A 17,766-nucleotide genomic window follows, 5' to 3' on the forward strand; every position below is an offset into this window, starting at 1 on the left:
TTGTTTTTTTGGATGTATGAGACAGTGCTCTATATAATTTCCCATCAAGATCCCTGTGCCACTGGCCATTGGGATGATGGTTTTTTTAACTTTTCTCCCTTATGCCTTTCTTAATATTCCTCCCTAATGTTGTCATATACCTGACAGCATCCCAGGAACTTAAGGCAAACACTGGATTGGGCATTTTCTTCTGTGATTGGCCATACTCAAAAGTGGGTCAGATGAGGTGTCCCCAGAAGCTACTTTTTACCTTTATCTTCATCAGGCATCACATTTCTGGAAAGTTTTTGTTCAGAAAGCTTGACTACACATACAGCACATGGATGTTTATAAACAAAGGAAAACAAAACAAACCCCACAGCCATACACTTTGTACAGTCATGCTCCAGCTCACTGGGTACACCTCAATATATGGAGATTCACTGCTGACTTTTGCTTTGAATTCCCTGGAATGTTTCTTGAACTCCCTGTGAATTTAATGTTTCTGCTATTAAATAGACTCATAGAATGGTTTGGTTTGGAAGGGATCTTTAAAGGTCATCTAGTTAGCAGGGACATCTTCAACTGGCGCAGGTTGTTCACAGCCCTGTCCAACCTGACCTGGAATCTTTCCAGGGGCTGAGCTGCTTCTCTGCTATTTGCCCCCTGTACATCTTTTCCTGGAACTGGTGCTGTGCACATTCTGTATGCTTGCATTGATCTCTGTTTTGCAGAGACAGTGCAGTGGGGAAAACAACTGCTTTGTAACTGAAGTTATGGTATAATAACCTGGTACTAGTAATAAAGAACAATTTACAAATCCATTGAAGTAGCCAGAATTAACTTTTGTGTCATCAGGAAAATGTATGATACTTTTTAATTAAGCCTCACATTTATTTCTTTTTTAACAATAATAAACAACATATAATTGAAAGAACTTTAAAACTAGTCCTAATGAGATATGTTACTTTCATGGATCCTCACTTCTTTGGAACTCTTAATATTGTTTTCTTGAGCTTCAAAGTTTATGTAGGTTGGCATAAGTGGAAATGTTTCTTTTTGAGTTTATTGCCTAACCAATAAATATTCAAGATTTCGCTTGACTTTTCCATGTTCCATATTGGGTGGACTCAGTCATGTAACACTGCAGTCTGTCTAAGACAAGATAAGGTGCATAAGGAGCCATTTAGGGGTTTAACTGGATGCACTTTTGGAAGGAAGTTACTGTCCTGTGTTTTCTGGGACACAACCCTGGGCCAGCCATGGTCTTCAGGCTGTTGGCAGTTTGGAGTCAACCAGGGTAGATGACTGGAGTTGGCCACAGGTGTTCCCAAACCATAAACGTCATGCTCAATATAAAGGGGGAGGTTTGCTGTGGAGGGGGCTTCTTGCTCTGGCTTCTTCTGACCCTGCTCCTCCCTTGCTGAGGACTGCCATCCTATTTACTGTGACCACCATACGTCTGCTGGCCTGAGTATGACTTTTTATACTGGCATTGGTGTTAGTTTGGCTGTTTCATGAAATCCATTTCCATTTGACCCTGGGGATTTCCTCTCCTTTTCCTGTTTTCCCTTCTCTGTTGGGGAGAAGTCATTAAGTGGTAGAGCAACTGCTAGAGTTTAGCCCTGGTATGGGCTAAGCACAGACAGTTGTTTTAGGCCTTGATGCTCAGTGACCCTTTGGACTGCTGTTATACCTGCAAGTTCATTGTGTGTGCATGGTCATTATAGCCTCTCCCTCCCTTTCCCTGCTGATAACCTGACTATGGGAGGCCACATTAGGAGATCTTGTCTTGGCCCATTTTGCCTGGTACTCTCCTAACTGTGGTATCTGAAACTTGACCTCTGTGAGGAAGGATCTGACTTAGGTCAGTTCATCAGTGTTGCTAAGTTCTGGGTGATTAGGCTGAAGAAAGCAATTGGATTTCTAGTATTTACAGAACTTTAATCTTGGGAGTCAATGTTACTAAGGAATATGACTTGACAAATTTGCTCTGAATTGGTTGGAAGTAGTGAAGAGGAAGGAGGAGAGGGAGAGGACTAAGGTGGTCCAACTGTGATTTTCTGTCTTCATCATCTTATTACTAGAATTGAGGCTAAAGACGACCTCACACACCATGAGGCATGAGCTGACATCACAGTAGGTAGAAGAGATATCTCTTGTGGCTTTCTTGTAACACTTGTATTTATTTGCAGAGGCATGTTGCAGATTTTCTTTGAAGTCACAAGCTATTTCTTTTCTTATTCTCTCGTCCATATAATGCTTTCTTTTCCTTATGTTCCCACTGTATGCAGACTACAGATTAGACTAGAAGCTTTGAGGTGTATTCTGTTTTCCCAGCTCTTCATCTCCAATCCATTTTTATTTTGAATTAAGAAACTAAATAATCAAGGCTGTAACAGACCTTTTGAGATCTTTTGTTTGGATTATGTTTGCTTTACCTTGATTGCTGTTGAATCATTTGACCCTCTGACATCCAGTGGTTAGTCTGCATGAAATTAATTGGATGCCCTTAATGTTTGTGATTGTAGATAGGTGTTCATGTGACAAACTCCCCTGCAAGTGGGGACAGCTGTTTGTGGTATGTGAACAAGTGAGTGCAGCTTCTGGATAGCCTGTGGTCTGTTCATGAAGGGCTGTGTATTGCTCTGCCAGTGTGGACCGTGTGTGGTGACAGAGTCCAGTGCAAAATCTCTGATGGAACAATTATGAATATGGTAATGAATACAGTGAATGAATATGTGATTATTTTTTTTAAGCTAATTTCTGTGAATACACTCATGTCTGACTTCTGAATTAAGAACATGAAGTTGAAATAAAGTACCATGGTCTTTAAAAAGTATTTAGAAACTAGCTGCAAGAGAATTTTGACAAAGTCTTTCTGAAGTCACTGAAAATGAAAATATTCCCTGGTTCAAAATAGCTTATTAAATTCACTTCTTGTGCTGTTATTTCCTTAGATTGTTTATTTATTGTTAAGAATTCTCTTGCAAAACATTATTGCAGTAGTTCTTTACTCCTGCTGCTGCAGGTGCATGTTTTTGCAGCTTTGTGCTGTTTTGTTGATTTTGGCTAAAGAAGTTGATTGTTCTGAAATAGTTCTGATAGGTAGAAGTGTGATGAACTGAAAATGTAGGCACACACCTTTGCCTGGAAATGATTTTGCAGCAAATTTTTGTCAGGACAACATGACTGTATGGGTGTCTATGCTATGGCAAACCAGCATGAGAGCACAGCTTAAACACAGCAGTGTAAAAGCTGCAGTCAAGGCTTGTCCAGCTCTGGGATTAGCCTCTTAGTGTTTTATTTCCCAGAGGTAGCAAAAAAAAATAAATAATAATCTTGTTTACTAATTTCTGTCTGGAAATTTTATTGTAGCTTGTGCCAAAATGAAAGGATGCTAGTTATGTTTTTCTCATACTAATGACATTGCAAATCAGCTATTTCTAAAAAATACTGGTCCCATTAAATCAGAGACACTGTAGCTTATTTGAAATGGGTGGGGAATGCTGGGCTCCAAGGAGGTTTGCTTATAACTGCCTCCAGATGAAATGCAGTATTCCTATGCTATGCTTTCAAAAGTCTTCTCTTAATAGGGTGTGTAAGGGCAGAGAAGAGTCTCCCTTCAGCAAAGGGAGAAATAGAGTGACTGGCTGGCACATTTTTCCTCTTCAATTAACTAAAATCAATAGGTTTGGAGTAATTTTATGGCACAGTGGACCTCCAAGTGCCATCTAGTCCAGGCCTCCACTAGATCAGGTTGCTCAGAGCCTTGTCAGGTTGCTCAAGCCTGACCTTGAATATTCCCAGGGACGGGGCCTCAGCCACCTCCCCTGGGCAAACTATTCCAGAGTTCCACCACTGTCATGGTAAAGAACCTTTTCCTAATACCCAATCTAAATATCTCTCTCTCTAATTTCAAACCATTGTCCTGCATCCTATCACTACAGGCCTTTGTAAACAGTCTCTGTGCAGCCTTCTAGTAGCCCACTTCAGGTACTGGAAGGCTGCTATTAGGTCTTCCTGGAGCCTTCTATTCTCCAGGCTGAACAACCCTAGCTCTCTCAGCCTGTCCCTGTGGCAGAGATGCTCCAGCCACCCAGTCATCTTCATTGCCCTCCTCTGGACCTGCTCCATGATGTCCATGTCCTTTCTGTGTTGGGGGCTTTCTCTGTGTTGCAGTCCCCAGCTGTTCTGCTGTCTGCACACCCGTGGCCTGCAGCTACCAGTGGGAAAATTTTCCAAAACAATGAGAACGTCCCTTCCCTTGGCTGTGGGGGGAAGAGGAGTGGTGTGGGTCTACCAGTGCTGGCTTGGCAGCAGCTTCTTTGATGCATGTTGTCTCTGTTGCTTGCTGCCTTTGCAGCTGGTTTTTTTTTTTTTTGTTGAATGTGACTGAATATTTTTCCATTAAAAGAAATAATAAATTCCTTGCTAAGTGAGAGTGAGTCCAATGTACTGAGTCAGAAACTCTTGATTAGAATTGTTTATAAATGCTTCAACAGCTCTGCGTTATCAAAGCCCTTACATAGTGCAGACATAGATGCTTAAGTTGTACTTTGGACTGCTGAGTTTGGCTTTCCCTTGCAGTGGCTAATCAAGGAGAAGTACCAGTTGAAAAAGGACTAACAGCTGGGAGGTTTGAAGCACCTACACCTTTAAGTATGTCCTGTTCAGGCTGCCTCCCAGCTGTTTCTCTCCACACCATCAGAGCGTAATGAGGCTTACAACATGCACACATCTTGTCCTTCCTGCCTTGTTAGAGTTTCTGCTTGCTCCACCATTAATGTGCCTGGTCTGTCCCTCTGTAGCCATTTCTGACTTGCACTCTGATGCTCGTCTGACTTGTGGTGCTATGGTCTGGGTCCCTCTAGGCTTTGAATATACCTGCATATGTCTAAACTAGTGTCTTGATGATAGAGACAGTATTTTTCCACCTTCAGCAGTAGCCTGGGTAGGGACTTTACAGATCCCTCTCTCATCCCGAGGCTGCAGCTGGAGCAGGGGTGCAAGCAGAGAGTTCCATTAGTGATTTGATTTTTTATTTTTTTTAACCAGTAAGAGTGCAACTGATAGTTGAAGAATTGATCAGTTTGCAGCCTTGGCTCTCTCAAGGTTAGAATTTCTGCTCAGAGCCTGTCTTTGGTATCTCAGAGTAGCTCTATCCCATGGCCTGGCATCCAGTCTGGAGTGTGGGAGAACCAAGTTTGAAGTCCTTGCTTTGAATTGGAGCAGGGCATGTGTTTCTTACCATCTCTATGAGTGTGTGCAGCAAGTCTTTTGGTTCTTTCTACCTTTCACAAAATGTATGTTTGTTTTCTGTAATTCAGTGGAAAAGAGGGACTTGTACAGTATGCAGCCTACTATTACAGATTGCCTGGGAGTGTGAGAGAAAGATTTGGTGTTGAATTGGGAAAAGCAGACAATTCTCCAGTGCATGAGTCTCTCTTCAGATTTTCAGATGACTTAGATTCTGCCCTGATGTGGTTACACTGAATTTCTTTTTTTAACACTAAATGGTAAAACATTTTTCTGCTTCCATCTGTCCCTCCTGGTTTTAATCAAGTTTTCTAATGCACCATTTTGGGATGATTTTTGAATTTGTGGGGTTTGGCTCATAACTTAATACCTTGTGCTAAAGCAGATGTCTTGCTTCTAGCTCATCTTTAGTCAATCCCATGGTTTGAAGGGGTCTGATGCAAAGGCTATCTATGATGGCTTTTAAGATAATAATAATAATAAACCAGGTTGGAAGAGACCTTCAAGATCATCATGTCCAACCCATCAACCAATCCAACCCACCTAAATAACCCATGGCACCAAGCACCCCATCAAGTCTCCTCCTGAACACCTCCAATGATGGTGACTCCACCACCTCCTCAGGCAGCCCATTCCAATAGGCAATCACTCTCTCTGTATGGAACTTCTTCCTAACATCCAACCTAAACCTCCCCTGGTGCAGCCTGAGACTGTGTCCTCTTCTTCTGGTGCTGGCTGCCTGGGAGAAGAGACCATAATCTGCCTGTCTACAACCTCCCTTCAGGTAGTTGTAGAGAGCAATAAGGTCACCCCTGAGTCTCCTCCTCTCCAGGCTAAGCAACCCCAGCTCAGTCTCTCTTGTGTTCCAAACCCCTCCCCAGCTTTGTTGCCCTTCTCTGGACTCGTTCCAGCAAGTCAACATCCTTGCTAAACTGAGGGGTCCAGAACTGGACACAGTACTCGAGGTGCAGCCTAACCAGTGCAGTGTACAGGGCAGAATGACCTCCCTGCTCCTGCTAGCCACACTGTTCCTGATGCAGGCCAGGATGCCATTGGCCCTCTTGGCTGCCTGGGCACATTGCAGGCTCATGTTCAGCCTACCATCAACCAGTACCCCCAGGTCCCTCTCTACCTGGCCGCTCTCGATTAATATGTAATCTGTATTGGCAGTAACAAAAATCAGAAGGTCGTTGGTGTTCATAAATATTATACTTACGGTGGAAAAAAAGACATTTTCCCAAGCATCAGATGTTCTGATCACTTCATCTTACAAGCAAATTACAGAATTAGTAAAAGTAGGAATCAGAGGTTTTCTGTACAGAAACAAACCACCTCAGCAACCCAGTGAAATAGGAATTTAAAAGCACTTTTATTTTTAACAATGTGAATATGCTTCAAGATTCCTCAAATAATTGTATCAGGAGTTCCTGTGCAGTTCTGCCTGTGTATGTATTTCTGTCCAGTTAAGAAGTGAATGAATACAACTCACAAAACACAACACTGTCTGCTGTGGCTTTATGATATTCCTTTGGATTGTCAAGGAATGCATGGACACTGGAGGCTTTTCATGTGCTCTGTACCAGTTCACTGAGTCATAGATTTACAGAATGGTTTGGATTGGAAGGGACCTCAGTGATCATCCAGTTCCAACCCCCCTGCCATGGGCAAGACACCTTCCACTAGACTAGGATGCTCAAGGCCTCATGCAACCTGGCTGGGGCATCCATGACCTTCTTGGGCAATCTGTTCCACGTCTCACCACCCTCACTGTAAAAAATTTCTTCCTCATCTCCAGTCTAAATCTCCACACCTCAAGATTAAGCCATTGCCCTTTGTCTTGTCACTACAAGCCCTTGTAAAAAGTCCCTTCCCAGCGTTCTTGTAGGCTCCCTTTAGGTACTGGAAGGCTGCTCTAAGGTCTCCCTGGAGCCTTCTTTTCTCCAGGCTGAACAGCCCCAACTTTCTCAGCATGTCCCTGTAGGGGAGTTTCTTTGGCCCTGTGATAATCTTCATGGTCCTGCTCTGGACCTCCTCCAGCAGCTCCATGTCCCTCTCATGCTGGGGCAACCAGAACTGGACAGAGTATTCCAGCTGTGGTCTTATGAGAGCAGAGTAGAGGGGCAGAATCTTGGTCTCTCCTAGACCCTTCTTGTCTAGGAAGGTTAAAAGATATTGTACATCGTAATTCTTAAACTTTGCACCTAATTGTTTGGGATGATCTGTAGGGACCTTAAAACATCATTGACTGGAGGTGTGATGGTTTAAAAAAACCAACCCCAAAAGAGTCAGAGATGAAGAATGAGGACTCCATAACTATCTCTGGATCATAGAAAGGCTGAATTAATTTCTTTCCAAGTGAGTTTGGAGGGTGAGCTGCAGAATGTGAATACAGCATTGGGAACATTCCGGGATCTCTTCCACAATTCTTTTAATGTGGTCACAGATTCTTGACTGCAAGTGAAAATAAATTAGAATTAACTTGAGTGAGCCTCAAAAAACTGGAGACTTTTCAGTTTGTTTGGAAAAAGCATCAGGGCACACTATGATTTTTATTTTTCTTGTGTCTGTACTAATTACTGATGACAAAGCATCAAGATGGCAAAGAATGAATCAGTTGGATGTTCATGAAACAACATATTTCGGTGTCACTAATATGTGGCTTTGGGAGTTCTTGAATTACAGCAATAGAATAAGGATCCAAGGAGTATCTTTGATGAAACACATTTGTTTGAAGGGGCCAGTTACTCTTAATGCAGTTTCTTTACTGATAACACTAATGGCCAAGCTCCTCCTATTGCTTCTTGAAGACTGTCAGGTATGTTAACAAAACATGATTATTACCAAAATAATCATAGAGTGGCTCAGTTTGGAAAGGACCTTAGAGATCATCTGCTCCAACCTCCCTGCCAATGGCAGGAACTCAGCTGCTCAAGGCCTCATCCAACCTGGCCTTCAACACCCCTAGGGAAAAGGCATCCACAGCCTCCCTGGGCAGCCTGTTGAGAGTCTCACGACCGTTGTACTGAAGAACTTCTTTCTAAGATCCAGACTAAATCTCTTCTTTCTTGGTTTCAAACCATTCTCCCCTGTCTTCTCTCTAGACAGTCTTATGAAAAATCTCTCTGCAGCCTTCCTGTAGAATCCCTTCAGGTACTGAAAGACAGCTCTAAGGACCCCCAAAGTCTTCCCTTCTCCAGGCTCAATAACCCTGGCTCTGTCAGCCTATCCTCATAGCAGAGGTGCTTCAGCCCTTGGATCATCTTTGTGGTCCTCCTCTGGACTCACTCCAACAGCTCTGTGCCCTTCTTATGATGGGGACACTAGGACTGGATGCAGCATTCAAGGTGGGGTCTCACAAGAGCAGAGCTAAGCGACAGAATCGCTTCTCTTGCCCTGCTGGCCACACTCCTCTTGATGCAGCCTAGGATTTGCCTTCTGGGCTCCATGAGCTTGGTGGGTATCATTCCTAATACTGGAGGGGTTGCCTGTATGTCTTCAGTTACTCCCTCAGCTGCAGAAAGAAGGTTGAAGCTCTTTTCAAATGGAAATGTAGGCATTCCTGTGGCTGAAATTTAGCAGAGAGACAGAGTTTGCAAAGATAAACTTCCACTAATTGTGAATTCATGTGCCTTCTGTGGTGGCAACTGTAGGATTGTAGTGTGCATTTAAAGCTAATCACTAGTGATCAATCCAGGTAGATGAGAGCTCCCAAGTGTCCCAGCTGTGTAAAAAAATCTTTGCTGAAAGCTTACAGGTCCTTACATGCTTCAATCATATTTCAGTTGCTCTCAAATCAATTTGAAAGCTTTGCTCCTGTGCTCATTGAGCTGTTTGTTTTCTTCCTGAACTTACAATTCAAAATTACTAAGTTTAAAATGGTAAAGTTCAGAAAGTACATCAGACTTCAAGCAAATATTGTGTTATTATCTATGGACTCTGGGACTTCTCTGACAATGAGCAGTTGATGAGGAACTGAGAGCGCCCACAGTATTGATCTGAAACATGTGTCTTCATGGGAAACTCCTTTCTTATGATCAGTCTGTGGTGGGGAAAAAACTCACTTCTTCAGGCAGTAGATCACTGTAAAGTGAGGAGAGAAGACTTGAATGATCAGAATATTGGCTTTGGGAGAGTTTGCATTTTAACATAACATTAGGTGGTTTAATTACATTAATATAAGGCCACCATCATGCCTGGCCTCTAATACTTGTTTTTCTACACTCCTTGTTGTTAGAACTTGCAAGAATCATGCTGGGAGAAGGCAGCCTACTTCTTTGATCTTCCAGATTTCTTATCTTGGAAAGCCACAGGTGTCACTGCAAGGTAGGTTCATTTGTTGTTCTTGGTCTGTTTTCTTCTTTGTGTTTCTGCTTTAACTCATGTTGCCCTGGCCATGCTGTTGTGTACATGTGTCTGTAATTCAGCCTGTTCCCAAACATCTTGAACCTATCTCCTGCTTCAGACTGCATTCCTGTGCATGGTTGTTCCTTGTGAGCAGTGTAGTTCGCAGAAACAGTGATGTTGCTACAACTGTCAGTTAATTGGACTTGTATTCCATTTTGGAACATGATTGCTCCAGTTACTGTGAAATATGTTTCTAATCAGCTTTTGAAATCTGTTTTTGTTGACAAATTTATAAACTTTATTGAGAATTGGAAGACAGTATTTTTGTCATGTGGGAAGGATATGGTAAAATCATCTTCAAAATGATCATTGCAGTGTAAAACACAATGACTGTGCTGCTCCCCAAAACCTTCCTAGAATACTTGCTGAACAGCTTAACAAACCCTGTGAAGGGACCCCTTTAAAATCTTCCCTGAAGTGACTAGGACATGTGAAGTACCTTTGCAGATGGAATCATAAAATTGTTTTGAATGGAAGAGACCTTTAAGATGATCGAGTCCAACCATTCTCTAATTCTGTCAAGTCTGATGCTAAATCATGACCCTCAGCACCAAATCTCTGCCTCTTTGAAACACCTCCAGGGGTGGGGATTCAACCACCTACTATGAAGAGCCCATTCCAGTGTTTGAGAACCCTTTTAGTGAAGAAGTTTCTTCAAATATCCAACCTAAACCTCCTGTGGTGCAACTCGAGGCCATTTCCTCTTGATCAAAGAATTTTGTGGGCTGGAAGGGGCCTTGAAAGATCATCCAGTCCAATCCCTCTACCAGAGCAGGATCACCCAGGGCAGGTCACACAGGTTTGGAGTGTCTCCAGAGAGACTCCATGGCCTCCCTGGGCAGCCTGTTCCAGGCCTCTGGCACCCTCACAGTGAAAAACAATTTCCTTCTGTTACCATGGAACCTCCTCTTCTCCAGCTTGTACCCATTGCCCCTTGTCCTCTCATTGGACATCACTGAGCAGAACCTGGCTCCATCCTCCTCACACTGCCCTTCACATCTTTATGAGTCATGAATGAGGTCACCCCTCAGGCTTCTCTTCTCCAAGCTAAAGAGACCCAACTCTTTCAGCCTTTCCTCACAAGAGAGATGTTCCACTGCCTTCAGCATTTTTGTGGCTCTGTGCTGGACTCTTTCAAGCAGTTCCCTGAGGTCCTTCTTGAACTGTGGGGCCCAGAACTGAACACAATATACCAGATGTTGCCTCACCAGTGCAGAGTAGAGGGGGAGGAGAATCACTCTTGACCTTCTAACCACAGTCCTTCTAGTCCACCCGAGGATGCCATTGGCCTTCTTGGCCACAAGGGCACATTGCTGACTCATGGTCATCCTGTTGTCTACCAGGACCCCCAGGTCCCTTTCCCTTTCCCCCACAATCAGTATGAGTGTAACAGATGAAGTACTCCACAAATTTAGGCGCAGTCATATCTGAGAAGAAAATCCACCCACCCCGAAGAGAATGCTGCCTTCATGTGCTGCCCAACATGAAGCCCATTGTTCTGGCTGTAGTTGAATGTCTTATGGGATAACAGAGTAGGAAGAAAAAGACAGGAAAATAAGGACAATCAATGCTTTGTTGGAATCAAAGCTATTTTTTTCCTTTACTCTGCTCTCCCCCATGCACACCTGCTTCTTGGGAGCTTCCTTTTAGTTTGTCCTGCATATTCTCATAATAGCAGGGACGTGTGAATTTACCAAGTGTAACATTCTTACCACCTTTTCTCCCATTGAGCACAAAGGAGCCTATTCACAGGGCTAGACACAAGAGTTAGTCATTGTGAATCATCCATAACTTGGCCCTGATTAAAGAAAGGGGTAGGTTTTTCTTTTTTTTTCAGATTTGTTTTGGTGAGGAGTATTTTACCAAAATAAATGCAATTTCAAGGGCACTTTTTTAGGAAAGACTTCTGCATGCGTTCAAACTATTATTGTTTTGCTTCTTTTAATCTTTAAGAGGCTTCTGAAAACATTTTGTGTGTGCTTAAGGTTGTAAAACTATGTGTAGTCATTTTTTGCTTCAGTGAGATTATTCAGTGCAGAAAAGTAACTGGTGTGAGCGGTCAGGATTCTAGGTATTTGAAAGGGGTTCTTGATGCATCTTTCTCAGTATAAAATTTGTTTTTCACCTTTAATTCCAGTGGTTTGAACTGCTTCATTGTCAGTTTTTTTTCTCCTGCCTGAATAATAAAGAGTAAATGCTTCTTACCTGAAAAGTGCAATCTTGGGGATATTCTGAGATTTTTTTACCTGATTTCTCTGAAATGCACAGAATCACAGAATGGTAGGGGTTGGAAGAGACCTCAAAAGATCATTCTGTCCAACCCCTCTGCCAGAGCAGGATCACCCAGGGCAGGTCACACAGGAATACATTCAGGTGGGTTTGGAATGTGCCCAGAGAAGGAGACTCCACAGCTTCTCTGGGCAGCCTGTTCCAGGCCTCTGCACCCTCACAGTGAAAAAGTTTTCCCTTATGCTCCTGTGGAACCTCCTCTGCTCCAACTTGCCCCTTGTCCTACCATTGGATATCACTGAGCAGAACCTGGCTTCAGCCTCCCAACACTGCCCTTCCCATCTATAGGAACATGAATGAGGTCACCCCTCAGGCTCTTCTCTGAGCCAAAGAGTCCCAGCTCCCTCAGTCTCTCCTCACAAGGGAGATGTTCCATGGCCTTCAGCATCTTTGTGGCTCTGTGCTGGACTCTTTCAAGCAGTTTCCTGAGGTCCTTCTTGAACTGAGGGGCCCAGAGCTGAACACAGTATACCAGGTGGTGCCTCACCAGTGCAGAGTAGAGGGGGAGGAGAACCTCTCTAACCTACTAACCACAGCCCTTCTAGTCCACCCCAGGATGCCATTCGCCTTCTTGGCCACAAGGGCACATTGCTGGCTCATGGTCATCCTGTTGTCTACCAGGACCTCCAGGTCTTTTTTCCCAGAGGTGCTCTCCAATAGGTCAGTTCCCAACCTGTACTGGCCACAGGGGGTTGTTCTTTCCCAGTTACAAGAGTGCACTTGTCCTTGTTGTGTTTCCATTGCTATATGCCTCACCAAACAGCACCCACCCATCAACTGCAAAAAGTTAAGTTCTAAATCATTGATTCCCATTGTTCTTGGAAAATTGTTTCCTGTAATATTAAAAATGGTTGGTTTTTATTTCTTCTTCTTTGGGTTGATGAAAGACCATTGAATTGTTCTGGATGATCCAGACAGCTGAGGGTTCTGCATTAAAAAATGTTACTGACAGCTCTTGAGTTAGAACAATTTAAGACTTTGGAGCTTCCCTGATCCTGGTCCCCAGAGTTACAACAATGAGTATTAGTTTTGCCACTTGGTTTTGTCTTCTTTCAGAAATGCTGTTGTGGAGAGGAAGAGAGCTGTTTCTTCACAGACACGTTAGCAATGCTTTTCAGAGCCTCAGCACTTTTACTCCTGGGGAGTGTGACTCACTGCTCTCTTCCACCCACCATCTATAACCTCTGATAACTTCTCCTTTATATGGTATTTTGGATAAAGCTATCGTAATAACATCTAAATACCCATCTGGTTTAGTTACAGGCTACTGTGTTGTGGATGGAGAATTCTACCAGAGATACGCATCTGCAATTTAATTGTCTTGCTGAAGTCTTGTGAAGGATTATGTTGAGAGATGAGTATGGCTGAGCTGGTAAATTGGGCAGAATTCACACGCACGTTTCTCAAAGGTCGTGTGTGCTTAGATCCAAGAGTTCTGTTTCAGGGCCACTTTTAATCATAAAGAACTCACTCAGTGTAGAAATTAGTCTCTACCAGAGACAGATTAAACCTGTGGAGGAGGATTTGGAAACCCAGGGAAGAATGTCAGGCTGACATTGCTGATTCCGAGAGTGTTTAATGTCATGATATAAAACACCTACCAAAATAACCAACACCAGTTGGAAGAAACAGAATATTTGGGCAGAATAGTACTTTCAATATTTTTTAAAAATTATTACACTCTAGAAATGTAAATAGTTGGGGAAAGTGATGGGCTATTTAATGTAGAGAGTTCATCTCTCATATGAACATTGACCCAAATAATTCTCCTGTGGAAATAATTGCCCAGTCAGTCTTCAACTGCTAACCATCACAACGGGGAAAATGGTCTAGTGGTGACATATCATAATCTTTCAGGGGATCTTTTGTGAATGATCTCTTTCTAGGAGATCCTTCAGCATTGAGTGTCTTCAGATAAAATCAGTTTTCTAGGAAAAATTACTGTCTGTAATTACTGTAACAGTATTGAAGTGAGAGACAAATGTTTGAATGTTTGCAGTTCATAGAAATGTTTCTGGGAAGCACATAACTAATGTTAGGCTTTACCCGTGTGGGAGAGATTTTCCTGTTGAAAATCGTGTATATTAAAAAGGTACATTGATAATTCTTCTTTCTTTTCATTTATGAGGGGATAAAAAGCCTACTTCCTTGTGCACAGTTAAATAGCTGACCCTTTGTTAAGCAATGTTTAATTCTTTGAAGTCTGTTTGTAACCTGTTCCCAGCTGCTTATCATTAGGGCAACTGAAAAGCTGGTACAGATACCATCTGTAGCAGTTATCTAAATGCAGAGAATTGCTCCAATGGTAGCAGGGTTGGAGTGAACTAGGAGAAGAAGAAGTAGTCTGGTCCATTGCTGTGACGGAAGGTTGTAATACAACATTAAAGCTAGGAAGGTGCTTTTGAATCCAAGAATCTGGATTCAGGGCTCTGCTCTGTTATGTCCCCTCTGAAATTTGGAGGAGTGAATTCAATCTGCATCTTTACTCAGCTTGAATAGCTTTGGGGACTTGCTATTGGTTCATCCCTCTGTGTGTTCTTCATCTGTGAAGCTGATAACTTGCACACGCTCTCATGAGGTTGCTTTTTCTGCTGTGAGGTCTTTCGTCAGTGTGGTTAGTGGAGTCCTCACCAAGTATTTTATCCAGATAGGCTGGAAACTTTGAAAAGAGAAAGTTTGAAAGAGGAGCTTATGTTTAGAGGCACTGTTGTAAAAACAAACTGGTGTGAGTTAAATGATTATCTGAAGGATGCCTATGTCTTTTGAAAGGATTGAGCAATCCTGCTAGCGAGATGTGGTAACGGGAGCAGCACAGACACCAGTTTTTTGGGGCCAGCTGCCCTTCCCTTCCTTCCTAGCCTTGCCATGACTAATGTATACCCTTTGGCTGGGATCTGGTGTTTGGCTGCTTCTTGTTTATATTTTGTGCCTACTTCAAAAGATGCCTAGTCTAAAGATCAGCCCTCTCTCTGAAAAGGAGGGGGCTAGGGTATATTTCAGAAGGCTTTTGTGATTAGCACTACAGCCCATGTGGCAGTGACAGTATCCTGAATTGCACTTGGGGTTTGTGTCCTGTTTGTGAAGTGAAACCCAAGACTTCAGACGTGCAGACTTGTTTGGAGAAGTCTCTGGAGAAGGGAGAATTATCTTGAAGGGCTGGTTGGGAGGGGAGGGATGGTGTTTTTGTGGATTGGACAGAGCACCATGAGTTTATTGTCATAGAGCCAAAAGCAAGTGTCCCTGTGACGGTATCTTTGCCAAATGAGAGAACTGCACTTCTGTCAGGCTTTTAATAAATTCAAAACATGTTCTTTGGAGACACACAGACTGATCCACTGTAAGAAAATAGGAAATGTATAGCTGGAAAAGTATTCAGAACTGTGAAGGGCAGGTGCAGTGTGGGCTGTTACTGTAAGGTTTGATTTGATTTTAATTTAAAAATGGTATGTCCTTGAGTCTAGATCTAGATCTGAAAGAGTTCTGTGTGCTAAAGAAGAAAATCGTTAGCAGGTCTCGTTAGCGTTAGCCAGGAAGCACACAGGCAAACAGGAAGCTTTAGCTATTGTTATTGTACAAATGCCCTTTACAAAATATTAGCAAAAGAAGCTTAATGTGTTTTCCACAAGAACAGGAACCCTTCATAGTGTCTAACCGTATCTGCAGGGTGAAGAAAAACTGCATTGTCCCTTTGCAACAGCTCTGACATACATTGAGACCTTGCATTTCACAGACTTGCATTCAGATCTTCAAATATTTACTGCCTTGACAATTCTGTCTTTTTTATTTTCTTTTTTTTTTAAAGATGTTAGGGTTGTTAATTAGCTGTGACAGTATCTAGCCCTTAGTTTTCTATTGTGTTCATTTGCTGCTAAAAAAAAAAAACAACTAAAGTCAGCTAGGTCAGTATAGAAAAGGATTGGGGGCAGGCGCAGTAAGTAGATGTATTACTGGCAACTTGCCACAGAGACAGTGAACTCTGAGCCAACCATGAAGTCATTTTGAACTCAGGGAGTCTCACTAATCCAAGGCAATGTGTCTTAATTTGACAAAGCAAAGGCTGCTTGATAAGCAGCCCCCACTAGAAATGCTGTTAAAGGGGGGTGTTTGTGAGTTTAGATTGGGGACGAGAAATGTGGCAATAGGAAAAGAATCATCTTGTTTTCAGGTCCTTACTCCCCCAAGCCCAAAGGCAGGCTTGGCTCTGTTCTCCCCTGCAGTTTGGGCTGTGCAGTGGCTTGATGTGAAATTTGAGAAACGTATGTAGTTTTCTATTTCAGGAAAATGATCTCAGGGATTGAATGTGTGTTTTGTTGGCTGTTAAGCTCTGATCTTGCCTAGTGTAGTAGTTTGAGAGAGTGTGTGTGTGTGCGTGTGTCTGTGTGATGGTTAAGACATTCTCCAGCCCTAATAAGAAGAATAATAAAAAAATTGCTCGCTGCTGTTAAAGCTCTTATTTTGTTCAGCCTCAAAAGACAACATTCGGCATTGTAAGAAGCCTCTTGAATATATTCTCTACATCAGAAAATGTTTCTGTCTTTTATTTTTCCATAATAGTCATTAACATTTACTGGTGCTGCTGAGTGGTACACACACAAAGTTTTCCATCACAGCAAAGGAGCTGTGTTTAAACAACCCTTTCATTGTTGATCCTGTGCAGCAGCTATATATATGTATTTGAACACTCTAATTATTGGCTTCTCTGAGGATCAGATGATCATTTTCCCTTAATAAAGTTTACAAAGGTGTGGCCTAACCACTCAGTGTACAGGGGCAGAATGACTTCCCTGCTCCTGCTGCCCACATTGTTCCTGATCCAGGCCAGGATGCCATTGGGCCTCTTGGCCACCTGGGCACACTGCAGGCTCATGTTCAGCCTACCATCGACCATGGAGAAGCTTACTGTCTTTCAGCTCTCTTCATCTCATCTTTTTTACAGTCATCTTAGTTCTCTTCAGATAAAGATTGAGTGTTTGGGAGGTGTGTGTTTCTTCTTTAGCTTCTGTGAACAGCATTGGGGACCAGACCCCCACAGTACAGGCATGTTATAAACGATCTGTCATCTTCTTTGAACTCTTCCTTCTGTGAGACACCATGGAAAGCCTTATGCAAAACTTTGGGTCTCTGTTCAGCAAGAGTTGTGTAACAATTGCTTAACTGCATAAATTTGAACCAGATACGAAAATAGCCACCTTTCTGAACTCCTGGGTCATTTAAAAGCCCAGTGCTTTTAAAAGCAGTGCTTCAGTGTGCACATATGTAATGCATGTATCCACACTCAGCACACCAGCCCCCGAAAACAATGACGTTCCAGGAATGTCCTGATCCAGTGGAGGAAGAGAAGGCTGTGTAGCATGAAGTCTGTGCATTGTATCTGTACATACAGTGCTTGAAAGTGTTCAAACTCATGTTACATGTTTGCTCTTTCTCTTTAAAACTTCACTCTTCTGTAATATCGTGTTTATAAAAGAATCTTAATAAATTCAGCCTTAAAATGCTCTTCTTCATTATGATTTTGTAGTTGAGGAAATAGCTCTGTAATATGAAGGGTAACATTTTTCTAAGTGTTTAGCTGGGCATCCAGCTTTCTGTCTAACTTGCAGTGAGAATGAGGTGTCCTATTCCATAGGCATTTTCACACATCTCTGTCAATTATTTATTCTGGACCAATTCTTCCTCCAGACTTCCCAAACAAATGCTTTTCACCACTGGAGTGTTCCTCCCATCCCTTTCACTGCAATACATGGCTGTAACAACAGTTCTGGCCTGGAAGGCAGTTTACTTACACGTTTGCTTTATTTTTCTTGGCTGGCTGTCTCCATCTGCTCAATGTTAGTA

At 42.6% G+C, this 17,766-nt stretch overlaps 1 protein-coding gene across 11 annotated transcripts in view; it reads left to right on the forward strand.

Annotated features, from left to right (window-relative positions):
• Nucleotides 1-17,766, forward strand: part of FGGY (FGGY carbohydrate kinase domain containing) — a 356,970-nt gene that overhangs the window by 214,498 nt on the left and 124,706 nt on the right. For all 11 annotated transcript variants that reach the window (XM_068140722.1, XM_068140721.1, XM_068140717.1 and 8 more), the window contains one exon: nucleotides 9,473-9,561. In XM_068140722.1, the coding sequence (XP_067996823.1) occupies nucleotides 9,473-9,561 (89 nt within the window). The remainder of the gene's footprint in view (nucleotides 1-9,472; nucleotides 9,562-17,766) is intronic.

This window comes from Melanerpes formicivorus, unplaced genomic scaffold (assembly GCF_026170545.1).
Source record: "Melanerpes formicivorus ecotype bairdi unplaced genomic scaffold, bMelFor1.0.p_v2 SCAF_7, whole genome shotgun sequence".
Taxonomy (NCBI): domain Eukaryota; kingdom Metazoa; phylum Chordata; class Aves; order Piciformes; family Picidae; genus Melanerpes; species Melanerpes formicivorus.